At 32.1% G+C, this 27,951-nt stretch overlaps 1 protein-coding gene across 3 annotated transcripts; it reads right to left on the reverse strand.

The window, feature by feature from the left end:
• Positions 1–4,127: 4,127 nt before the first annotated feature.
• LOC143187080 (multiple coagulation factor deficiency protein 2 homolog) lies at positions 4,128–22,576 on the reverse strand. 3 transcript variants are annotated; one of them, XM_076391035.1, is made up of 6 exons: positions 12,409–12,707; positions 11,841–12,071; positions 11,024–11,580; positions 8,762–8,848; positions 7,534–7,694; positions 4,128–4,363 (listed from the first exon to the last, which is right to left on the reverse strand). In XM_076391035.1, the coding sequence occupies exons 3-6, from the start codon at positions 11,080–11,082 to the stop codon at positions 4,212–4,214; spliced, it is 459 nt and encodes a 152-aa protein (XP_076247150.1). In that variant the 5' UTR covers positions 11,083–11,580; positions 11,841–12,071; positions 12,409–12,707; the 3' UTR covers positions 4,128–4,211. The 3 variants fall into 3 exon arrangements, with proteins under 3 accessions (XP_076247150.1, XP_076247149.1, XP_076247148.1); XM_076391034.1 differs by having other exon boundaries at positions 11,761–12,071; XM_076391033.1 differs by lacking the exons at positions 11,024–11,580; positions 11,841–12,071; positions 12,409–12,707 and adding exons at positions 13,701–13,860; positions 22,444–22,576.
• Between the last annotated feature and the right edge of the window lie 5,375 nt (positions 22,577–27,951).

The following is a 27,951-nucleotide window of genomic DNA, read 5'->3' on the forward strand; positions in this document are numbered from 1 at the left end:
CACGGAGGTCAGGCCATCCCTTAGCGGCGTCGCGGGAGATATGGACAGACCTTCTTGCGAGGACGCACTTGGAATCAACCTTTCGAGTCGGATAGATCGACGTAGAAGCCTTTCGCGTACCTTTGAATCTGTGTTCGAGTATATTATACTCGGAAATTGTTCAATGAATACCCGTCTGTGTGTTCAGTCCCGATTTCACGCCACGTCCTCACCTCGTTTTTGAGATTTTTCTCACATATCGTACCCTAATCTGCATATTTATCACTAACCCAGACCTAATTCTGATCTAGCTCTTTAATCGTTGTAAAATGTAATTGTCTTTTTAAGGTATATTTTTGGCGAATACACCACTTACATGCAACTTTGTAGGCTGCTGTACTGCGTCGCACCGTGCTGCGTTTTCGGAAAAAACAGCCAAGCGTTCCAGGTGCGCTGACGCATACGTTGTCACGCACGTATACATGAAGATGAAATTCAATGTGGTAATAGCAGTGGTTTTTCACGAATATCTCGGAAACTAAAGCTGATCGCCTAATATATGTATAGGAAAAAGTTGTTCAGAATACTGTCCTTTAGAACATATTTGTAGGTCATCAAAATCAGTGACGGCGTCATACATCGACAGGTTCACCAGGAATAGTATTAATAGTAATATTATGAATAATATTATTAGTTATTAATATAAATTAATATAAATTATTTTTATTAAAATTCGAATTACAATTTGAATTACCGCTGTACGTGTATTATCATGTTATGTTTTCAAAAATAAAAGTTTATTGTGATATTAAAAAATCTTTTTGTAAAACTTTAATATTCAAAATACAGGGTGTTCCAAACAAAGTGTAGGAACCGTTAAAAGGGGATTGTAGAGGTGATTCTAAACAACATTTTCCTTTGTAAAAATGTTCAATGGTACCGATGGCTTCTTCGAACTTCTAGGGCAATACCTGTGATCATAAACGACCACATCTGCGAGACACTCGTTACCGTCTCCTACACTGATCTGATATGCCTTTGCTTTTTCTTATGAATTTGTTTGCGACTTCTTCGACTTGAAGAAGAGACTACCACCTCCACGAAAACAGTCTGGCCGAGAAAGACCCTCCTTCGGTCATGCCAACTGACAAATCGAATTTGAGTATTTTGACAAAGTGACACCCCTAAGAAGTCGCATCTAGAACGATGCGAGGGCAGGAGGAAAGAGACTTCGGAAACAATCGTCAGTATCGATCATGATTTCCGCCGCCGAAGGGTACAACCTTTTCTTTTGCTACGCAGTGCCGAGACAACACGGAATTCGCAGAACGGATGTACCGCGAAACATTTCAGGGTTTCACTGTTTCTAAACGTAGGAATGATCTCGTTCCAGAATACTCCACGACCGTGAGGTTTTTAATTCGGAGCGTTCCGTGGTTATCAATGGTTAGGAGATCAAGTACTTCCTTTAATGAAGTGATTAGTATTAGCGACGTCGAAATGTTATAAACGTAAGGTGTATTTCTGTGGCGTTGTATACCTACGATTAGTAGGACCTACGCTACTACTGCTTTATCCCTCAACGATCGGGATCGACAGCGTGACCTAGTGGAGCAAGTGTTCAAGCAGCAGGCGAATTTCTCCCCGAATGGGTGAGTTTCAAAGATAACAATTGCATGTCTACTTATTCTCTTATCTAGAATTTTTTGGCCAGTTTTTGGTTTAGTACGCCATAGTTAAAGAAATAAAAATCGCTGGTTACGTAGTTTTTACGGATTACATTTTGCAACACATGACATTTATGGGTTAGTTTTACATTCCTTAGGAAACAAACATTTTGACACGATTTCCAATGTTTTAATACGCATAACAATGGTGTAGAATCCGTAAAAACTACGGAAATATTACTTTTTATTTTTTTTACTGTGATGTATCAAAATGAAGAATATGAAAAACGTTGAGAGCAATAGTATTAGTAATATTTGTCTGCTGAATTAATATGATTATTATTCCGGTATTGCTACAATACAAAATCGACATTTTTCAATTTTTCCTCTCGTTTCTCATTCTTTACAACTTGAGTAATTAATTTCAAAATCAGAATAAATTTCATAATTTGTGTCGCGATAACTAACGTGTCCCTGACTGTTTTCATAATTTATCATCTAATAGTTTAAGAAAAATTAGGCAAAACGTAGATATCTTGAATTTCTTGTTGTACAAGGCTCGAACACGGCGAGAACAAACGCTACGCGTAACTTGTGCACCGTCATTGGTCGGTTGAGTGAACGCTATTCGCACTCTCTGATTGGTCGATGTTTTTCGTTAATAACTCATTAACAAAGCTTCAGAGGAGATTTTTGCAAAGGAAACAGTTTTTTATAATCACCCTAGGAATCTCCACTTAAGGCCTCCCACGTCTTGTTTGGAACACCCTGTATATATAATACTAGTATTTACTACGTTAATCGTCACCTATAATATGAAAAAGGAATTAAGTATGAATTTAATGCCTATATTTTTATTTGCCCTAATGGCAGGTGATATAATAATAATAATAATAATACATAAGAGATTATGATTACGTTAATATGTACAAGAGGATATTGTTTATTGAAATAAAAATTTGGGGAATAAAACCTAATATATTTAAACATTAGGCTTATTCCCGTGAATGGAACCGCACGTTCCAATCTCAAACGAAAGTACCACACTGCTTTTAAGAAAAGCAGGTATTAAAATCCATATTTGTTATAAATTAAAGTTAAATACACCTGATAGTGGTGTATTTTGCAATACTCAGTGTAAATCATATCCATATTACCAATTTTTGGAAGGGCTGTGCATTTATAGCTTAACTCTGATATACATATTATATATATTACAACAAACCTTACTTTTAAAGCGAGAGAAAGACGCCACATATTGTTGATATTCAGTACTATGACTTGTGACAAAGTTTCTTAGTCCTTTGTATCAAGAGTCTCGGTAAAGACGTGTGCACCGAGTAAATATTCACACCATGAGTGGTGGGGATGGACTGACAACCTTCTCCGAGACGGTCTTTACTTTCTCGGTTATTGGATTTTGGATCATCTTGAACACCTGACTATCGATAGTCTTTTGATCTGCACTACATTTGGGTGCGTTACTTATGCTTTTTTCAATAAACATCCCGGGTTTTTTAAGTTTTATAAAAGTTAAACTGTTGGAGAAGCAACAAAATGTATTGAGACTATTTTTCTCTATTGCTCCTCAATATATCTACAAGATTTCAAACTAGAGAATTTTTAGTTCGATTTTAAGGTATTAGATTCTTAAGAGGGTCTTCTAGTTAAGAGGACGAAAAGCAGGGAGCTTTTTGAGAATTTTTTACAAAGAAACCATGAGACTTTTTAATACGACGGTTTCGCTCACTTCTTTATTCACGTTTATAAAATAAATAATAATTTTTTTAATACACAATCTCTCAGTCGAAGTACCATCTTGCCCAGGGGTTTCATTTGAATTGATACGGTGTGAGGGAATTTTCATAATTTAAAATTTTAGAAGGTATGTCTAAAAGATTTGTTTGAGTTTCTCTGAAAAACCATTGACTTGATTGATGTGAGCAATTTCGGCAACATTCAGAAAGCTCTACAACCATTGAAGGATTAATCTTTTAAAGGAGTTGATAGGAGGACGGTTACGGTTACAGAATACTTAGAATTAGGAATTGTATGAGTAGGAAAATCTTGGTTAGTTGATAAATGAAATAAAGGTAAGGACTACAACGTGATCTTGATGAGCTGACAATATTAATATATTATTGTAGGTAAATGTTTAACGAACATTCGTGATTGTACCTATATTAAAGCGAAAAATTTTTAAGAAAAATGTGTTATGAATAAATTTTACTTTATATTCCTTACTTACTTTGTTCATTTAATGTTGCCATCCTTTCAGTTATGTCACTGATTACGCAGGTATAAAATTATATGTAGGTATACTGCATGAAATTATAAAATAAATATTTATTTCTAAATAAAACTTCTGAATTAGTAATTTAAATTTACTGTATTAAAAAATACATAAAAATTCATACATTTCAGTAAAAGAAGAAAGTTGTTATAAATAAATCGATTAAAAAAAGGAAAAAAGTGGACCTCTTCTTTTCAAATATGCATTTTATGTATAAATTTTTGCATTGCACAAATTTTTCGTAGTAATTTATTTCTTCACAAAAAAAGATTTCAGTTTTCGAGACTCTGCTCCTTATTAGTTCTTGCCTGATTTCTCTTTGCTTTAGCAATGTGGGCCCTTTGCCTTCCAAGTACGTATTCCGTGTACTCCAGATATCCGTCGTTGTCCAAATCGTCCTCCTCCAATGCTTTATCTATCAATTCTTCAGAAATAGAAATAGTAGCAATTAGTCTTCATTGTACATGCACATAATATCAGCCTTTAAATAATGATTATTCTATCTAAGATAAGTGTTCTAATACCTGGACGCTTAAGACATCAAATGTCTCTGTAAGAGGACAACCTAAAGATCCATACCCTAACCGTGAATTGCGTTCCAGTACAGTATTCTTTTGATAAATGTGAAAAAGTTTTATGCGTTAAGTGTGAAAGTTTTATCCCCACCATTAAGGTAATTATCTTTGGAACCAGACAAGCGATTAATGCGGCGGCAATAGCAGTATAAAGATTCGATCACTGAACAGTCTAAATAGTTTTCGGGAGTGAATATTCGTGTGAGACGACACTAATGCCGTGGCAAAATTATTTTATTTTGGTTCTTTTTAGACGCAATTTTTTTAATACATTCGTGACATTTTTCTGATTAAAATAATACCATATGTGATATAACTCGAATTCTATTTACTTATAAAATCATAATTTATTATCTTTTACTATTGCTGTTAATAAGTTAGAAACGCAGAAGTTGTTAATAAAGTTTAAAATAATATTACTTCTGGTACGTATGTAATGTGACTAAACTTTGTGCCTCCTAAATATAAACAGGGATGTTTGTATCTGTGACAACTGATGTGCGTAGAAAAAATTTTGAGCTAGTTGCAACGTCTTGTTGGCTTTCAGGCCATTGAATAGACCATACAATAAAACGTTGCTGGCTGCCAGATTTTCTCTATGGTGTCACACTCCCCCTCGGAAAATTAAAGGTCCCAATATGTACAAACATACTGGGCAAAGACTTTTAGCAAAACGCTAATAATAAAAAGTGTTCGTGTGAAAGGACATGTCGAGTTGTTCTTGTACGAGCATCATTACTGTAAGAAGTGTAAAAGCTACAGACTTTCCCAAGTAAAAAGTATTTTATTCTATATATATATATACAAACACATTATTCCCTACGTATATCACTTCACAATCTGGTTACGTAATCGAAAAAGACTTTTTTTTTAATGACTTTTTAATATTATATGTATAGTATAAATAAATATGACCCAAATTGTATCATGTTTGGTATTATTTTAATCAGAAAAATATTGCGAATATGACAAAAAAATTGTATTAAAAAAGAACAAAAAATAAAAAATGTTTGTTGTTGCATTGTCTCACCGATACACGATCCTTAATCTCCGCCAAACTACCTCGGCTCTCAGTCCCTCTCTTTCGTCGACTAGCTGTGTCTTTCTATGTTCGACAAACTATGTATAAAGAATGTAGCACCTACGCGATAAATGTGAATCTCGGACCTGAGGGTTTCACATTTATCGAGAGAATACTATAATTTCGTAGCATGCAGCGCTAAATATTGGTTAAGTATCATAATCATTCCTACGAAGTTTACATTGTTGTTAATGAAATATCTACTCGGTGTTGAGTAAGGAGTGGTTTTATCTAATTTTTATCGCTGAAATCTTCAACCAGTCATTGAATATCACAATAGTCCGCAACTTATCTGAATTATTCCATAACGAATTTCAATATATTTCGCGTGCTAAGGAATAGTTCTGTATAGTTTGTACCAGTAAGATACTTACGAGTATACGAGTGGTTTCGCGCGTGGGACATTTTTGGAGGGTAGATTCTAGACACGAAGCAATGAAAAATGTTCATGTGGGCATATATATATCTGGATATATATCCAGAGACACTTAGTTTTTTTAGTTATACGCTATTTTACATTGCGTACGGTGAGAAACTCTCTTTAAGATTCATGACTTTATGGAAAAGGTTATTTATGCTATTCAGGTAAAAGGTCGAAATATCTCTGGGCCTAGTAGGATCTTAAAGGGCATAGCATACCGTGCAGGTAAGTAATGGGTCAGTGTTTGACACAATACAAAATTGTGTGTATCTATTTAAAAAACTATGCGTTGTCGGTCATACGTACATTTGAACTTTTTATTGTCTTTGTGTCTAGAATTTACTTGATAAAAGCGTTCCACATTTTTTTTTATTTTTTATGTGTTCTGGGTTAACGTTTTACGCAAAATCAAATAGCGTACAACTAAAAAACTAAGCGTTTATAAAAATGTATCTGTACACCAATTTCCATTTAAAAACCACCGGTGGGCCGGTGGGGTAGAATGAGTGGTAGGACTTTGTTCATTGTCTTCGTATCTAGAATCTATTCTCTAAAAACGTCCTACATACTTAGAAACACCTTGTATATCAGGAATAAACGCAGTTAAAAAATTAAGAAAAGTTTAGCATCATTTTTCAAAAGAACGGCCCAGTCGTTTCAGATTGAAACCATATTTTCCTAGTTTGTTATCAGATTATCATATAGATTGTTATCAAATTTACTTGAACTGAATTTATGCTGTATTTTTCCATTTTCATATTCTGAGCTATAAAGTGTTAAAACTTCTTATTTATCATCCGAATTCTTATTTTACTTATAGTTCGATTTTTTAAAGTCAAGCCCTGAGGCGTGCCAGGCAGCCGGCACATGGTTCGGCAGGGTCCCAACGCTACATTCATATTTTGAGTAACGTTTTCGGACCATGTAGCCGAACGGATTTCTTTTTCTATCTTTAAGGGTCTAGGATTGAATATGTCAGGGCGGTGACATTACCGACAAAATTAGGCAAAAACAAATGTTTACGCCCTGACGCTTTACGTCCTTATATTGAAAGATTTTGAGCTGGGAAAGGGCTCATTCGAGAGAGGAAGGTTCAATCTAGCCCGCTCTGGTCATGATTTAATCAGATTCTGCTGATGTTCAGTAATATGAGTGTTCAAAGTAAACCGAAAATCGACAAATTCACAGCCATGAAATCTAAGCATTTCTAGCTAATTTAGAGGTTGTTCTGAGCGAAATCATGACCAGACCGGGCTAGATTGAACCTTCCTCTATTGAATGAGTTATGCTAATTTTAATGCTAATTTTAAGGTATTTTAACTGCGAAAGAAAAGCGGATCGGGCACTGCATTATGACATTCTGTGATCCACTTAGAGTACTGTACCACCCCTTAAAATATTTAAACCTATTCTTGATGCAATCTGTCTAATTTACAACATTATATGCTTAATAATATAAACCTATTATCCTATGTAAATAACTCAGAATGTTTATTACAAATAGTAAATTTAAATACCTATAATCCATGGAAAATCGTCTTCATATGTAACATGTTTTATTCTTTCAGTTTTACTTTTGTGTTCACCATCAGAGACCTCAGTTTCATGAAATGTATGTTGAATAGCATTAAGAATTTCTAAACCATCCAATTTGTCATTATTATCAACATCATGAACTCTAGAAATAATACAGTAATGATAATAATTTTGTTAATAATAAGAATATTATAATAAATACAAAAGCGGTTCATTAATTATCTACTCTCTACAATCTAATTGAGTCGTTTCACCCAAGGTACGCGGAAGTGCGATAAAGATTTTTTCTTTAAGTAGTTTGTCTAAAGCTGGGTCCACACTACATTTTATATAAAAAAATTGTATAACCTTTTAGAAAACAGAAAGTATGCATAAATATAACAGTTCTCTTTTCTGATTTCTGACGAGTTAACTGTGTTATGTAACATGTACTGTAGACCCAGCTTTACAAGGAACATCACTGAAAATCACTCACAAAGGTGGGGAGGGAAATACATTTTCGTAAATATCTCGAAAACTAATGTAAGTAGAAAAAGAAGTAGTAAACGAAATTCGAGATATTTACGAAAATGTATTTTTCAGCCCAAATTTATGGGTGATTTTCACCTCCTACACATGAATATCAGTAGCTAAAAAAATACGTGTTTAATATTTTTCGATGCACCACTCATGTATCAAGTATCATCAAAATCGGAAGATGACACTATAGTAATGTCCCTTGTTAGTTTACGCGCTATAGTAACACATGTGAAATAAGGAGATTTCTTAGTATCTTGCAATAAGTTGTATATCCGAATTATAAGTATTTCTATTGAATTATTATCATCATTTTTGAAAATGTAACTTATGTTGTTAATTAAATACATTCATGTATGTTTGTATTACAAATAGAACAAAATACATATACTTCGATTCATATCACTGGCGAATGAAGCTATTATCAGTACTATTTGCATCACATGTTTTTGTATATCGCTTGAATCTAGTTCAAATTAGAGAAAATCTCTGTCATTATTCGTACCTAGGGTGGAACCATGGGTGGAACGAATTAATTAAACTGAGTGTACAGAAAAGTTTTTGAATTCATATTATACATGCACACATGCAATTATTGTAATAAAAAACTTGAATTATAAATTCTTATAAATATGTAGTATAATAAATAAATAATTATAAATATGTAGTATAATGGTAGAATTGTGAACATACTTAAAGTAGTGGAATTCTATTTCCTCTTTAGTCATATTAGAAAAATCCAGGTGGTCTGCCATAGATCCCATATCTTCTTTTAAGTGCCTGAAAATTATGTGTCTATAGTTTCCGTTTCTACAGAGTGTCTCATAATTGATGATACAAGCGGAAGGGAGACGATTCTACATGTAAAAACAAATCGAAAATACAGAATAAAATTTTTTGATATCGTGCTTCGTTTTTGAGAAAATTGACTCCAAATTTTAATCGAGTGAAAGTGTACCTAAGCATAGTTTTGGATGCTTGAAGAGTATACAGGGTAATGGGAATACTCTCGGTCTGACCTTTGGCTTTCTCTACTGTAAACTAGGAACATTTTCTGTTCCCTCTTTACTCCTAAAATGTCTAAAACTGTACTTCGGTACATTCGTACTCGATTAAAATTCAAAGGCAATTTTCTCAGAAATGAATCACAGTATTATAAAATTCTATTGTACATTTTCAACTTACTTTTTCATGTAGAATTACCCTCTTTCCACTTCTAACACCAGCTTTGAGACACCCTGTATAATATTACATAATTCAAAACTAACAACAATAGGGGTTAGAAATTAACAGTGCCTGGGTTTATGATACAGGCGCCTAAAGTACACTGTTATTTTAAAATACATCTTTTTTCGATATATTCTTCAGTTATTGCCTTAGAGGAAAAAAAGATGTAGAAAGAACGTTGCTTTGTTTCGGCTTATTTTTCTTGGGGATAATTTGTGAAAGATTAGTCTTACAAATTTTATTAAAATTAAATTTGTACAGTACTGGTACGCGTATTGGATTACTTTTCTTTCCTCTAAGGTTGTTGTCGTTAAATTAAGAAGTAAATCCTTAAAAAACCAATTAAAATCGACGAAGACTAAACACAATATCCTGCAAGAACCTCAATTTTTCTAGTCATGATAAACAGGGATGGCGACACTAATGTCAAAATTTCTAACTTACGTACAGTCGTATACACCCTGATACGCGTAATTAGTGTATTTCCTATGGCCTAAGAGATTAGTAGGTCATTATTTAAAATGCTTGAGGCGTTATACAGGATGTATCAGAAAATGTGGGACATTTCTACAGGGTTCGTTCTAGATATGTAGACAATGAAGAAAGTTCATGTGCATGTACTCTAACGTGCATAAGTATTTGAACACTTTCTCGTTATTGAATATGCATGACATATACTCTTTTACTTATAATAACGGATATCAAATGATATTCTCATCAGTATTTGTAAGCCTTATACAATAATTGTCTGAGATAAGGTCTGTAGCTAAAATTTAAAGAATTTTAGTTGAAGTGTATTTTATGCATTTCCTATAATATGAAAGTGTCTACATACTTATGCACGATAGCGTATGCCCAGAAACACGTAGTTTTTTAGTTATACGCCATTGTATATTCTGTAACACGCTAGCCCATTTTTTGTTTACGCGGTGTGCTAGCCCCTTTAAGATTCTAATAACTCCAAAGATATTTTGGGATTCGTCGCGGGTGTACGTAATAATACCCTTGTTTGCGTAACAGTAATAAAATTTATTAAAATTCAACTCATAAAAAACTATACTGTACAAGCGTACGGTACGAACCAAACCGTGAACTTTTCGCATAGGCGATCAAGACTCGACTGAGGTCTCTAGAACCTCTTGACCAAAGGGTCCTCGTAAAACACGTGTTGGGTTTTTCCAAACGTTACAAGGAAAAAGAAAGTTTCCCTTGCAACGTCTAGGACGACAAGGACATGTTGCTACCCAAGCCATTGCTTGCTAACCAACATCTGGTTAGCATCACTAGCATTCGCTAGCGTAAACGAAAACTAAAACGTTTGAGTCACTACAATATCCTGGCCCCTTGAACGAGTGGCGTACAATCATAAATCTTAAAGAAAATATCACACTGTATGCAATATAAAATAGCGTAGAATTAAAAAACTAAGTGTTCCTGGACATGTGTGCACATGAACTTTTTTTATGGATTTTGTGTGTAGAATTTGCCTCCCAAAAATGTCCCACATTTTCTGATACTCCTTTCATGTGCATGTTTCAATCTATGAATATACATAATACATATAGTCTGGTGCATGGGACACGAGTATTGGAACACATGGGAATGTACTCATGTTTTAATTTATGTATCATTAATCTATAGGTAGCATAAAACGGTACATTTATCTCAAGCGTTTGTAAAATAAAAAGCATTTATAATTAATATATTTTTAATATCTACTGTGCTTACTTGACGGTATGCGGAAAGAATGTGGACAGAGTGGGACCGTGTGCCATCAAGTGAAGCATGCACAGTACATATATTTCTTACAATTCAAGAAGGGTCATACTAGAAAATGCGTCTTCCATGGAATAAGAATGGTTGAGGTAGAGGAAAAACTTGTGTGGTAGAAAGAGAACTTGGAAGGATAACAACTGCTTTATTTTTTGCACTTCAATTGTTTACATGTGAAACATATGTTACATTCTTATTACAATAAAATAGGTCTTTTGAAATTTTGTAGCAGTTTTTCAGAGTTTGTTATTTGAAAATTTGTACAAGTGATATTGGTTTCTTTATACAAACCGTGATTCCAGGTATTCCGCAGAATGAGAAAACAAGGTAGCTGTAATGGTATTGGTCTTTTCATACAGATCGTATTGTACTTATACATCTGTACAAAAAGAGTTATTGAGAAATAAAATTGAATGAAACTTCATCATTTTTCAAGAAGATGGTAGAGTTCTGACTCGTAGTTTCTTTGACAAGTTTGTCAACTTGTTTATACTCGTGGCGAGTAGAATGTGCTGCAATGAAAACGCAAATTAATTTTTTTGACCCTGAAAAATCCATTCAAAGTCACTTTTGTGGCAGCATATTTACATTGATTTCCACCAAATCGAGGATGTAGAATGGACCAAGCATAATCACGAGATATATTCTTTTACGTCCTCCACATAGAGAAAGTAGTATAGGTCTACTCTTACCTTAGTTAGTGGTATTAACGAATTCCTTGTATATTCACTGATAAACATATATTTTGAAACAGCATATTTTCTGTATTCACCTTTCGAAAAACACACTTGGCACACGATGAGCGGTGTTTTTTCAAGGGATCATTATGAAACATGAAAGTTTGTAAGCTAACATTTCTATTGTGTAAGTTAATGTCGGCTTGCTTTGAGACAGGGAATGAATTTTCCCACTCCCACAAGCACTTCTTTAGGCCTGGCACCCTTTGGTTTTTTAGCTGTTTTTTAATTAGACACACACCTCAAAAGATCTACCCAAAAGATCGCTGAAAAAGTAAAGAATGCTTGGTATACGTGTGTACATCTGTTAAAAAGGAACTGCAACACGAAAGAGTGATGAGCCTCAAGAAATGGTGGTGAGTATGGGAAGAAACGGCAGGACGAAGGAAAGGGAAAAAGGCTTTGATAATATTGGGGGTTTCAAAGTACGAGGCAAATTGTCATCTTTTTAAAAATATAAAACCAAATTTAATGCAATGACAATAAAATTGTGCTCAAGGATGTAAAATAAAGTGGTTTTATAAATATACAGTATTTTAATAGGATACAATACTTACCTTTTCGGTAATACGATTAAATATATCTGATTAAAGCAATACTTACTTGGTTTCTTCATTAGTCTCGAATATTTTTCCAAATATTCTCTTAAATTGAGAGATTTTTGTAATCCTTGTGGTCGTATAATATACTGTCACTACGTCTTTCCATTTCGTTATTCACATTATTCCATTTCTTTTTTATTTTCATTGTTTCAATTTCCTACGTTCCTGTTCTATTCCTTAACATTTACATTTTCAAATTTCCATTTTCCTGTTCTTTCTTTTACTGTATATCAAGGCTTGTATTAACCTAGTCATCATGAGGCATATTTAGCGGTAAGACCCGGGCAAACCTGAAGACTGCCTTTTCCACTGGTATTGTTTCTATATTCTTCTCTATCCTATCTTTCTTTTTCACTAAACATTTTTAAATCTTTTACCCCTTAATATCGCATCGTGTCGCCGTGTCGATTTAAAAAAGGAATCAATTTGGCATATAGTGGTCTGCCAAGTCACTTGCTTTTAAGAATAGAAAAAAATATCTGATTTGATAGACAATCTTGAGACACGCAAAATATACATTTAGCGTTAGGTTATCGAGCAAAACAGTGTCGGATATCTTGCATGTCTCAAGTCTCTTTTTCTGATAATCGAGCATATTTTAACATCCTGTATATTATAATTCATAAACATATTCTAATTGGCAATTATAAAAAATAAGATTTGTACATATATAACGAAGTACGTGAAAAAAACGCTTGGCACAATTCAGGTTAATTTAATCAAAGTTGATGACTTTGAACATGCAATAAAGGACACTTCGAAAATTTCTTTAGCTCAATCCTTTAGGGTTTATTACGCTATAATGTGAAATAATATGAGTTTAAGATTTCTCGAGCAATAATTTATAGTATTGACCCTAAAGTTCAACGTTCCTATTATTGTCATATGATCACGAATATAATCACTTATTATCATGAAATGATACTAAATATATAAAATTAACTATATTTAATAAACTGGGTTAAAAATTGTGCAAGTCCTTTTTTTACATTTAGTATCGTTATTAATAATCCAAATATAGTCGTGTTTCAAATCATATTTATCAAGAAAGTCCCTTCAATATATTGGTATCATTTTTCTGAAGTTTTAATATAAAGTACAAAAAGCATATAATTTGTTAGGAAGTAATAAAGCATTGTTAGAATTTATACATAATTCTAATCCGGAATGAAAAGCGTAACTACATTCACGGGTATTTCTAGACAGCCAAGTCCTAAAAGCGAAATTGTAACAAACATATAATTTTTACCGAAAATTGTTACTGTAGAGCAATAAACTTAATAGGTAACTAACGTAGCATCTTGTAGCAGTTTCGTATCCTGCGTTATCTTAATATCTTTCTGCGGGGCGTAGTGATGATGAGAAGCGATACCAGGTGGATGATGCGGTCCACGAACACCATTAGAGAATCCGACACATAAACTAATTAGAAGTGTAGTTATCATTTGTACGTCTGAAACATTTGAATACAAATATTTTATTTTTGTTTATTTCGTTCAAAATTTTCTTATTATAGTTAAACGCAAAACATTTTTTTGCGATTTTTCTTAATTTGGAGGTTATAATCCTAGGCTGTAATTACAAAATAAAACAGTAATGCAGGTTATGTTACCAATCAGGCGATTGATAATACTGATTATAAGTTATCAATTATAGACTGAAATCATCATGCATTCGCGACCTGATGTCAAGGTAGAATGTCTCGCTTGCTGCTCAGTCAGCTCCTTATATACTCGGCAAACGGAGTATACGCATGCGCAGTTACCTATTTCTAATGGCGATTCTATTGTAGTGCTGTTCTTTTTAGTTTTAATTCGAATAAAACGTGTTTTCTAAAATATAATAACTCAGGAATACGGTATATAGAACGAGGCACATAAAACATGATAAACTGCTATCTTCGAAACTATTGTAGATATTTACACGAATTTTGTTTTAATTGTATGGGACAGTAGTGCTAATCATTTACACTGTGATAAATTTTACGCAGCCGGCTCTTAAGGAGGCTAAGAAAATACTTATTACTATTTTTAAATTGAAGCATATATGTTCTGTCATAGAGGTTGTTATAAAATTAAAGCTTTGCAAGATATTTCAAATTTTGTGAGGCGCGTACTTTATCAAACAAGATTAATTTTTTAACATTATATTCACATATTTTTACAGACAAAATACTGCTTTGATAATATTATTTTAAGATTAGAATAGAATTAACTATTAAACTTTTATTCCAGCACTTTTGTTTAAAAAATAAAAAATAAAAACTGAAATTATTTTATATAAGAATTGAAAAAAAAAAATACGATAAACTAACAGAGAATTCGAACTTTGGACCTGCCGATTACGAAATCATCGTTCTTTGCGTTCCATTATTCATACTTCTTGATGAAAACATTATAAGGCTATATGGTTGTCTTTAATATAATATCTTTTTAATATAAAGTTAAAATTTTCTTTTCGTCATAGAATTGTTTATTTCTACGGCCGAAAGAGACTATTGCAAACATGGACACAATTCTAGTTTGCAGGATAAAGGATTTTACATATGCGTAAAATTTTAAGAAAATCAGTCAAACCACTATTGAAATATTATAACAGGCAAATATGTAATAATTTGAGTAATAATGAAGGCCATTCCATAAAAATTACGCTATATTATCTTGAAAAATGGTTAAACATGTAAGAAAAAATTCAAAACTTTTGGTCTGCAATTATACAGTACTTTTGTATTTTAAAAATTGACCCAAATTGACGCATTCAAATTGGAATATTTCCTTTAAAAAAGTGATTATCTTTCTTTTATTTTTTCTTCGTTTCTTTTATTTTTTTTCTATGTTTTGTGTTACTTTCTGTAAACTACAAGATGCATACTATACATATAATGTATCACTCGTATGTGATATTGTGCCATCTTTCGTGAAATAAAAATTATGATCTATAAATCTGTTCTCTCGCGCTTTCGTTTTTAAAAAATATGTTATAGCATAAGTCGATTAATTAAAATAGAAAATAGAAGTCGCTCACGCTAAAAAATATAGGAGTAATCAGCCTGTACTATACAGATGTTGGGAATTACAGGAATTATGTATTGAACTTCAGTTTTGGTTAAATTGCACAATTTTTTTGAACATTCAATACTAAACAATACAATGTATTATGATTCTGTCATATGAACTTGGTCAAGAGAGACGTATTGTATGCTAGTACATACATACATACGAAGAGAACAGCAGACTTAATAATTGTAAAATACAAGATAAAATACTCGTAATTCGTAAAATCTTTAATTTCTTGAAAGACTTCTTTAACAACATCAATAAATAATAACAAAGCGTTATTTGAACTTTCTCAAACTGAACACACAATAAGTTTAGATACATATTTCACTATATCATCCTTTTTTTTTAAATAGCAAAGTAAATATATACGCACTTTAAAATTATTATTTATTGAAGTGATTGACTACTGGATACTAATCAAGTACCGAGTCAATTATTCTACTCTTATTACATAACTATTAATAAATAATAGAAAAACTGATAAAATTTTTGAAAATATTTTACTACTTATATTGTAAATAATATTTCACTGTTCTTGTAAGTTACAATTTTAATAGTTTTTACATGAGACAAAAATATGTGAAGATTTAAAGGGATTTAGTGATTGACAAATGACACAGCAAGATATTTCTCTCACTGTGCTGGAGAAGAATAGGACCTGCCAGGATATGTTCATCGTCTATGTTGCCGTAGTATTGCTTATTCCACTTCTAGGGGTTGAACAGCCCTTAGGTAGCGACAGATGGGCGGTAGAGGGGGTCCCAGTAATTATTATGCGATTACCCACAAGCCCATTGATTTAGATTGGACCCCGGGGGGCACAGTGTACGACACTGGGTCCACTTCCGAATTTGCTACACATCACTCGTCACGAACTTGAATAATTTTTTAAAAATCATAAAAGATAGCTTACTTTTTTCTGTAGTATTTTAAAAAGAATATTATTTTGTTTGCACGAGTATTCTTACGCCACAAGTTCGTTACTGGTTTTACATATTCATCAAATTTTTCAATTTCGAGTATTCTTATTTATATTCTTGACAGAATATTAATAAATTACTTGCACATAACTCTCCGACTGCAACCTTATTTTTATTCATTCCAGTTGCAAACTGAGTCTATATATTTTTTGTACGTTTTTGTATTTTATTAATAATAAATACAAATATAAATAAGTGACCCCAATTTCGCAATGCTATTGTATAAACCGTTATATAATATTTCTAAATACACATGTAGAAAAATTATTGAATGTTTCATAGGATCTTATCTGAGACTTATAATAAATTATTATCTATAAAAGGGTTTTTTAATTACAGTTAAAAACAAAATAGTACAAGGCTGCAACTGGCGAAATTGCCATACTCGAGGTACACGATTTTGCCATATCGTAATAGAAAGGGTTGTCAGTTTAGTTTAAGAGAATTCTTTTTCAAAGTTTACTACGAAGTCAAACTCAAAAAATTGTCTCCCTAATACCAAATTTACATGTAAGACAAGAGAAGTTTTACTAAATAGAGGACTTCGTATAAGTCATCTTGAACATCTTATGCAATCATTTCGCGTTTTACAAAAATGTTTATTATTCATCAGATTATTGTAATTGTTGGTTGAAACGCCATAAAACGAAGTTCATTTTGTCTACATAGCTTACATTAGTGTTATTTTTCGATTTTAATTATGAATTAATGAATTTCTCATGGGTGACGAATTTGAGAGCACTGGCGAAATCGGGATCATCTATTTTATAATAAATAGAAATATAATATTTTAAAAAATTCTAAGATATTTATAAATTCTCTTTCAGATTTTTAAAAATCATCCAATAATCTTTATTGCTACATGTAATCTTAATTTTATGAAATAAAATAAAAGAAAATTCAAAAAGAAAAATGGTCTGGGTTGTAAACGGCCCAACTTGCAGAAAGAGAAATAAATTGATTTCAAAAACTACAAACTGCTGATATAATCTATAATGAGAAAACATTATTGTACATACAGCTTTATTTTGTAGAAAAGAATTTGATGTAGTAAATTAGAGCTAAGTTGTAATTTTCATAATATTTTTTACTGTAATTTTTTAAAATGTAACGCTTTAATCTTGTATTGAGAGTTCACTTATATTAACTGATTTTATTATTGATCTTGAAATATGTGAATGATCATAGTAAACTAATCGCAAGGAAGGCATCATGCGTTAAGACCAGAAATAATCATTTCTATAAATCTTCAAAAATGTTATTTATAGAGTGAGAAAGGCAGATATAATAACGGCTGTTGCTTGTTACATTGCACACCTATGCACGTAATGCTATATACGAAAGATAGGTGTTAAAAAGCACGCGAGATAGCCAGGAATCCGGGGTACTTACGAATCAATTTTATATAGGCTTATGGCTGTTAAGCGAGAATGCATATGTTGAGGGTGCCTCAAGGGGCTTTCGATGCAAGTGGACCCCCCGGGTACGCACCCTAGTTGGAACAGAACACCCTCAACTCCCCTTCCTCGCTTTGGTGTCGAAATCTATAAATAATTTATATCATTTGGCCCATTCACAAAGAGTGCCCATATGTACCTGTTTCGCCTTACAGGGGATCTGTGACCGCTTCATATTGTTCATTCGGTACCTTACTACGAATCTTAAATCAAATACACTGTACTGTAGAAGAATAAGGAAAAATCTCTGACTTTAGAATACGATCAACAGTAACGTTTTTAGTGTATAATTTTTATCAAATAATGAAATTTTAAACATTAATATCAAACATTTAATCGCTGCAAGAAAATTAGTTTGAAAATTTTAATCGACATACTTTGTTTAATGAACAATTTTACTAATCGTAAGACACATGTTTCGATAGGGAAAATTTAGTAACGCACTATATAATTGTAACACTCCTCCTCCCAATTTTGACAATTTTTAAACTTTGATAAAAAGACTAGATTATATCATTGGTATTATAAAGTGTATTGTAAATTATTTTTATTCAAGCAGCTAAATTCGTTTTCTATTATAAAATCGGTACAGTATCTACCGAATAATGTTCGCTTAACTAATACACTGTCACTGAGAGCTTGAAGCGTTCTTGTGGAAAATAGCATAAGTACCAAAATTGATAAAAAAAACAAAACGAAATTTTTCAATTTTGATACTTACTCTGTTTTCTTATCGTGAATGTTAAATGTTATTGTGGTAATATAACGTTTGTACAAATATAGAAAAATAGTATTAAATTATAGGGAGTATTAAATTAAATTATAGTATTAAATAAAGATAATAATATACTATAAGATAATAATATACTTGTCTGATTACCTTTACAAGTGTTGATCTATTTACTTACTTATACTATATACAGAACTAAATATGTACACATCGGGTCTTGGGCTATGATGGGGGGAAAAATTGTGCTACTAGAGACCATAATAAGACGAATATCAAGAATAATAAATTTGTGTTTGAACCTGTTTCTTACTTACAAGCGTTTAAGGCGAAAGACACCTAAAAAGACACCTATTTTCAAACATTTTTATCGGCAAAAAGTAAACATTCTTTTTGTGAAAAACCTATAACACTTTTCTAAAGTACATTTCTTGAGCTACTTTTTCTAAAAATTTCATAGAAAAATATTAATTATTGTAGGCACAGTAGGAATGAGCGTGAGGGCTTTCCAAAAATGTGTTGAAAACGAGTGTTTGTGTAAGTTTTCACTGCAAGTTCTCAAAAGTGAAATCATTTCATTTTCTTAAACTATAACATAATAGTTTCAGTTGCACGTACGGATTAAGAAGAAGACAAATTTGTTGAAAAATAATAGAACTTTAAAAAAAAATGTCGAAAAAGTCAGTATTTCTTTTAACATTATTCAAAAACTAACTATAATTTATAAAATTTGAAGTAAGTAAACCACCCTAAATTTGAAGTAATTCAGGTGAAAAGTAACTGACATGAGTTATCGATCCGCTCACTTACAAATGCATAGTTTAGAGAAAAACATGTTTAAAGTTTCAAGCAGTTACGTATTTGGGAGCGTTACGATACATTTAATAAAACTGTTGTATCTTTGTCAGCCTTGCGAATTTTACTTTTGTATTTTAAAACATCATTTTTGAAACTCTAAGCATTAAAAAGCACATAAAAAGACTCTTCCACTATTTTCAAATAAAATCACTGTTACAATAATTTTATCCCTTAAAGGAATCAGCAACTGGTACAGATGATTTAACATCATTGATTCATTGATTAAACTCTCAGAAGAGGAACAACGGTTATCTAGGGCCCGAGTCAGAAATGACTCGGTTGCGCCTTATTTAGATGCGTCCTTTGAGGATTAAGGGACATTCGCTTTCAAAATTGTGATGAAATTCCATGGCACTCGACTCAGACAGATAAGACACAAAGGCTCGACTGTAATTTCATTATTCTACATTTCCGTCTCATTTTTATATCTAGAACCAGACCTTGAACTTTCTCCCACCTGTAACCAAACGCCGCGTGTATACTTATGTAATATAGGGAAGATTGGGGTAGAATGGTCAGTACCATTTTTTGTTTCTGTTAATGACACTGGACAATTTCCTTTTGTTCGTCATTTATGCATATGAAGGCATTTCATCTTGCTACTTTTAAATTTTGTCAATAATATAGAAGTTTGAATTTTACTACACCAAATTTCGTCCTAACTTTGTAGAAACAAAATTTACAGTTGATAATACCTGAATAATTAAATAGTACCTTCACGCGGGACATTTATTTAAATTTCTTTTAGAAATAAAAAAAATCTGAGCCAGAAATCCTGTTGCAATAACTCTTTCAGTAACCTCCAGAATATACTGTAGTCGTAAATACAACAAGATAATAATAATGCATAAAGCCAACGATTATTAAACACACACTGAAAAAGCATCATCAGTTTTCAACTTCTAACGACACAATTATATTAGTGTTTTATTATTCTTCGAGCTTAAGAAGAATTTTCTGAAATCTCGCGTTTCTACGTTTCCCTTCATGCAATTGCACTTGTAATAAAAGAATTTCTGATGTTCATTGGACAGCAATAGTTGTTCAATAGACGCTAGAAAAAGTGACGTTAACTTTTGATCGTACTCATAAGATCGTTTTATTGTTTTATTGCTTGAGTGTACTCTCAGAATCTGACACAAGTTTTCCAAGGACCCTGTGCCTCCAAAATAGATCATTTACCTCGATACCACTCCAAATTGATACGACAAGTAAATTTCATTTATTTATTATTATTAAATTTACGGCTAGTGGAGGTCTTTATGAATTTTGAATATTATCTTTCTCTAAAGATACCAAAACTTTCATTTGATTACAGAAAACAAATCACTTATACCCCATATTTCACTTCGTGCATAGAAATGTTATTTATGAACGTAAAACTTCTCAATATGAAGACATTTTAATCTACAAACATATGTAATTATAGAAAAAATTTAATTGGTTGAAGCTTTGTATCTTCCTTTTCTTCTTCATTTTGGAAACATTACTGTTGGAGAAGCAAGTCTAAATTGTGTGACGGAGGGGGGCTACAGTTCCAATTCTCACTTTGATATAAAAAAAAATTTCTACAATCATTTTAAAAAAACTGATTTTTGATTTATGAATGTCTTTTTTTTTTAAATTACATTTACTATAAAGCTTTGAAATTTACTTTAGTCCAAACTTTTTGGCAAAATGGGAAATATTTCAGCTTAGTATCTCCTTTCCTCACACGTTATCCAGCCCTGATCCTCACTTCAGCCGTGAACCTCAGTAACCTTTAATCTAGCCCTGAGGATAGGTCCGGGAAGAATTCTCAAGACAATATCGTTTGTCGTATTATTGAACGAATAAACACAATCCATTCGAATTACCATACCAATGCAATGAAAGTACAGAAAGTGTCAGCGAAGGACCCAGTATGGTGAGTGACAGAAGTGGAGCCGTATAGTCAGCGCATCTGCGGCTACTTTTGCAGCTTGCAAACATTACAAACAGCGCGAGTAGGCCTCCAAACCCCTGGCTGCATTTGCAGTGGTGCTTGAGATTTCTCTACTTCCCGTTAACCTCCCACTTGAAATTAGCTAGAGATTGAGATACAGAGTCTCATTGATTTGCGATTCTCTATTAGGCTAGTTATATTACATCGCTTAAGATGACAATATTAAACTGTTGCTCCAAAACTGAATTGATAGATTTTTGAATAAGGATCATTTATTAATATTAATATTCAACATTTTTTCTTTGAAGCAACAGTTCAATATTCATATTTTTAGGATGTAACTAGCCTAGGGAGCCGTGAATCGATGAGATTCACTGTAACTCCAGTTAACTTTAACTGGAAGGTAACTGAAGGCGAAAAAATCGGTTGTAAATAAGGTAGTTCACCTTATTCTTCGCTATTATTAACTATAATTGATTAAATTAAATAAATACAAAAAAAAGGTTAAATGGAATCTTTATAAGGTTCGAAGAAGTAACGGTTGGTTAATACAAAATAGCAAAAATTAATCTTTTATATTAATCGATGCTATTGTTATTTATGTTTTATGTTCTTTTCCCTTAATTTTCATTCTACAATTAAATTACGTTGTCTTTAAGAAAGTGCACAAAATACATATCCCTTATCAGATACCTAATAACCAATTTTTAATTCGATTTAATGATCACTGAGTGCATTTCGAACATTTCTCTTATAAAATTTCAGACATTACTTCAGTTAAAAAATTTCGCAGCTTCTTTTCCATAACATATCTACATAAAACAAATGTGTTTTATAAGAGCTACAACTATAAGAGCACAGTGCATGATATACATAATATTGATATAAGAATAACTACTACCATATCCATTTCGGGATCAGTTAGGTTAGTCTATCCTAACCTAGCGTCAATACAAAGCTGAATACCGTCAGTACGACTCTAATCGAGCACATAATTATTTCGAAAATTTTATAAACGAATGTGTTCTTACCTGATTCAGTATGGTCAATCAGTCAATTATTGAGTCCCAAATACAATTCAAACAGTGTTTTGATTCTTCTGTATTAATCTTTCGAGCAGTGTTTTCGGCTAAGCTTCTTCTCATGGGGAAAACGCATGACATTTATCGACGTTCTTCATAGAGTTTGCGTATTTGAAGAGTTGCTCAGAACTACCCTTTCGTTGAAGCGCGTTACTTTGCTTTTCAGTATCAGGAATTTTAGTTTTATTTTTGTTTCAGAAATCATATTCCGAATAAAATATATATTTGTATAACTCGCAATGTTAGTATACATTACAAAAATGTATACGTATTTTCCTGGAAGAAAATCGTATTCATAGAGTATTTATTATTATACATTTATTATATATATTTACATGAAAAAAGACACAGTGAAGGAGTATTTCAAAGTATGCATATAATTAACATTCTTCCAATAACGTATTTACATGATTTTTAATTTGCATTATACGTTTCCACATTGTTCGGAATAGTGTATTCTACTTAATCAACATTAAAAAGGGATTTTTCCGATGTTTCCATCACAAAAGGATGGCTCATAATTGATTCTTTAATATTTGTTTTGATCTATCTTTTGACTAAATCTATAAAGTGTTAAATCACATAGATCGTGCAATTTCCGATATAAAGACTACTTAAGTGTTTATGGCTTCATAACACATTAAGTATGAACAAGAATATGTACATTACTTCAGACAATAGAACGCTGCAAAAAAAGCAAAAATATACGAAATATTTCATGTGAATGTGAAATCAAAATTTTATATTTGAGTACTGCAAGTACTGATTTTAGAGCTTGTTTTGTTTAAAATTAAATTATAAACTAAATTATAAACTTATTTTGTTTTGTTTAAAGGATGATTCTTTATGTTAAAATGGAGAATAATAAAAATGCGTTTATGGTTCTATATCAAAGTTATTAACTGTTGAGTAAAAATCTAAAATTTGCACGAAATGTGTCAAACTTAAATCTTATTTCACTAAGTTCATTATGTTTGACTCAGGATTTATTTTACTGATTTCGTTAGACCTAATTCGAAATTTATTCTCCTGATGTCGGTGTCTCTGACTTAGAACTTATTCTACTGACTTCAATGTGTCTGACTCAGAACTTATTCTACTGACTTTACTGTATCTGACAGGCTAGTACACATAAGCAGTAGAATAAGTTTCAAGTCAGGCGCATTTTATACGAATTTTAGGCATTTTCTCAACAATTAATAACTCTTAAATGGAGACCCAAACGCAATTTCATCATTCTTGATTTTCGTTTTATTTTAGCGTGTAGAAACGTCCTTTAAAAATTGCGATACCTATCGTCAAACACTTGTATATTTATAAACTTACTATAAACTACACAAACTACATATCACTTAATCGGTAAGGTAGAGGCACACCTGGTAGGTTATGTAGGCAGTCGCTGTATACAGCTGGTAAGTTAGCAGAAAGATTCTTTCAACTTTCGGCATTTCAGTGAGGCAATACTAACATGATGCAAATTAACAAGGATATCAAATTTATTATCTTTTATCGCATTTTTAAATTTTTACTTTTTCTATCCAGAGCAATTTAATATTTGCTTGTTGTTGTTTTCCACTTACAGTATTAAACCGAATTTCACGGATTTTTTATTTCAATAGTTGCATTAGAATCGTATCCCATTAATATTAATAAAGAAGGTATCAGCAGTTTGGTAATCTTCAATGTATTCTTAACTGATAATACATTCACTTGCCATAAAAAATTAAGGACGTACAGATTTTTTCTTAATTGGCGAAGAAGGTTAATCGTAAAGTCGTACTATTGAATTAAAATTAAAATACTTGATCATAACGATTATTCTGAGCTAGGATACGATTGGTATTCCAGTGAGTCGAAGTTTTTTTGTAAACAATACTGCCAACTTTGCTAGAGACATTATAAATAATCGGAGAACTGACACATTGCACGGATCTCATTTATCCATCATTTTCAACAAAAAGAAGGACATGTATGAAAGTGCTGAAGACTTATGTGGTGCACTTTTAAATAGCATATCATCAGATATTCACCAAATTTACAAAGCGAATCACAAAAAATATTATCAAACATTAAAATATTAAATTTTTTTAAAAGAAACACATCGGAAGCTACTAGATACGGTGTAAAAGTGATTAAGTTGGCAGCATTGATGCTCACGCGGGGCAATGTAAACGAAGGATAAATGTGAGAAAAAATAAGGTCTTCACCGGTCTGCGTCACTGATTTTGACTTTAATTCTTTTTTATTATCGCGTTTAGTAAGTCTTAACTCCTAACCTATTGCAGGGGTTGAAGTGGTTCTAAAAGTAATTGTTTGAAACTACTATATATCGGTTCTTACTAAAACACTTATGAAGAACCGAAAAAATGTTATGTTATGAATATATCGGTTCTGGCTCATTTCGATGTAGGTTTTGATTACAGTCCTACGCATAACTTTACAGGGCTCTCCAAGGTCATCTCAAGGTCAAATAATTGTCATCACCATATTTGCCCCTTAATGCTATACAACTTTTGTCTTAAACATTTTTTGTATTTTTAATATTTAGAAAGTTAATCGTGTATAAACTTGTAAACCGGATATAATGTGTGTGGCGATTTGTCTTTATTATTTTTGTCCAGAACAATTATATCACGACTAATTTTCCTTTAACTCTCCCGAATAACTAACAAACATGAATTTAATGACTACATTTACCAAAAGCAATATTATTAAGATTGAAAGGTGGCGTGAAGAGACACTTTTAAATATAAAATTGATAAGACATATAGAAATAGCAGTATAATTATATACTGATGAGCGTTACAACAAATAGCATATCTCATTTGTCTCATGAAGAAGAACACATTTGTCTTCTATGTGATTCGAAATATCACGGTTTAGTACAAAATGAAGTATGTTATTATCTTTTACTACGAAAATCAAAATTTACATTGCAATTATTTCCAACGCGAAATACCAGGTTTCGTTTATAGTGACAAGAAGGACTACATGTAAAAAGTTGCCTTAACAGAAGCATATTTTGGTTGTTTGATATGAAAACTTACACATTTGAGTCATCTATCATGTAAGTACTAGGTATTATTCGTGTCCCATGAGAAGTCCCCTGAAAAGCATTGTCTTTAATACATTCAAAAGGACTTCTCAAGAGGCATGAATTACATGGCGTGTTTCATTTATGATGAAAAGAATCACATTTGAATAGTTGGTGATGAAATCTGATGTAATCAGAACCTAGTTCTGATCTAGTTGCAATACGTGTGTATGTAAACATTTAATTTAATTAATATTGTATGAACCATTTTTTATATTATCGTTTTTATGACTATGCATTAATAAAAATATAATATAAACAACATACAGACAATAAAATTGTAAATAATGTTTTACATAATTATTGATTAATAAATGTTTTGACGCAAGGTCCAATGTGTAGGTACTGTTATTTTTGGCACAACAATATAATGTATTAGTTTAATCTACATATTTCCTGATGAAACGGTGAAATTGCTTAGCTTCTGCCACAAAAGCGATTTTTTTCGTGGATAAACTCTTACGTTTTACATGTTACTATTCGTAATGAAAGCTAAAGTGTATTTCTTCCTCGATCATCGAAATATATTTATGCGTAGAAAAGAGAAATATATATAAGATAATCTGACGAATTTCGATTGAAAAAATGTCTGCCTTCCAAAGAAGTCGGATAATCCAGAGCTCACTGATTTGCAGTGTACACACCCTTTGTTTCACAAAGTCAGTTTCCGACGTTTCATTTGGCCACAGAAACGTGCCATGATATCATTATATTTATTGTTATTATTGTTATTAAACAATGGTGTGTTTCGTAACATGAATAATCATTCTAAAACGGAACCATCTTTTTAGATTACTTTATGTGCAGTTGGAAAAACAGCTTATGATTTGCGAAGGAAGTGAATTTTACAGTGAATTTCGATCCTTTCAAGCGGTTTTAAGGACCATGCAAGGTACAACAATGAACAAACAAAGGCCTTTTTGCATAAACTTAGCCGTCCATTCCGGAAATTTGTGCACACGGCGCGGAATCACTAGTAGAACCCTTGATAAAGAAAGCGGATTCATTCATTCTGTTCTAGCCAGTTTTGCTCTCTTCGTTCTCATTATAACAGCTTTCCTGTTTCCAGGTCATTTAAAGAAATGATATTCTAGATTATTGAACTTGTTTTGATGAAAGAAGTAGTATTCTGGAAAACTGTACTGATCATTTTGAAATGACTTTCAAGCTGATCTTAGGAGAGAGTTTTTTTTATTATTGTCAACATATGCAAGACCTTGACCTATCTATTGTCGCCCAAGGAGATATAGCGAGGGCGTTTAATTCTACTCCTAAGTAGCGGGCCTAATTGATCCAGCAGGACTCAGGACTACACACGATATACAATCATATTTTATAAAAGTATGTACCTCATAAAAGCAGTAATAATTTCATTGTAATATTTTTTATGTCATTTTGTGTCATACTCGCAATATCAGTGAAAATAATTTAAATGTTTATGGTTAGAGTAACCATACATATTTTTCGTTGTCTTCTTCCAAGCTTTTTTAACGTAGATGCAACATGTAACATGTAATCAATTTATATACCTATTATCTTATGAACTGAAATCAAACTAACTGTGAATCCAAAGACGGGAGTTTCCGAATCTATGTGTTGGAATCTATCAGTAGCAGTCGAATCGGTGCCTGATAAACTTAGTAAATCGCTAAGAGATTAGAATTGTAAGCGATACAGTGCTTGACTAATACTGGGACTCACTATGGCAATTAATTAGCCACGTAACTTGTACATACATAGTTTGATGCATCTTAAAGGGTCAAACCATGTATTTGTGGGGACTACTATTTATAACTAGCATACTTAGGAATTAGGTAAAGAGACTATACAAATTACTAACAAGAAAAGCAATATAATTCAATTGCACGTATGAGGCGGTTACAAATGTTAAGTGCAGTCTTTAGAGAGAGAGACTATGGAATCAAGAGATACATATAGATTGTAAAAAAAATGAACAGTTTTAGTATTTTCCAGATTTTACGTATTAAAGAAGTTTTTACTTCCTACAGTAAAAGGAAAGAGCTTTACAAACGTTACTGAGAAAGTGCTCTTTACGAGAATTTACTTCAAATTGAATATGAAGGTTCTGTTATTGCAGCTGCTATGTATAAATCTAAAAATTGGGATAAAATGGTAAGCATGATTACGTATATCATTTACTTTATACAGTTAGGAGGATCTGCTAGCAAATTTCGATCCCCTCCTGTTGATATTGGGGCGATGGTTCAGGCTAAACAAGAGGTGTTTGAGCCTAGAAAAAGGAATGCCCAAAGCTTTAGAAGAAACCTTGAACGTAATAGCTAATATAATATCTATCTTGCCAATTTTTAGTCACAAGATAATACAACCACGTTTTTAATCGT

Source organism: Calliopsis andreniformis, unplaced genomic scaffold, assembly GCF_051401765.1.
Source record: "Calliopsis andreniformis isolate RMS-2024a unplaced genomic scaffold, iyCalAndr_principal scaffold0022, whole genome shotgun sequence".
In the NCBI taxonomy this organism is placed as follows: domain Eukaryota; kingdom Metazoa; phylum Arthropoda; class Insecta; order Hymenoptera; family Andrenidae; genus Calliopsis; species Calliopsis andreniformis.

Coding starts and splice junctions, on each gene's coding strand:
- LOC143187080 (XM_076391033.1), bottom strand. CDS start 13,852: ATGATAACTACACTTCTAATTAGTTTATGTGTCGGATTCTCTAATGGT. Junction 7,695..8,761: donor ATAGAATTCCACTACTTTAA/GTATGTTCACAA, acceptor TATTATTTCTAG/AGTTCATGATGTTGATAATA. Junction 4,364..7,533: donor CGATTTTCCATGGATTATAG/GTATTTAAATTT, acceptor CTATTTCTGAAG/AATTGATAGATAAAGCATTG.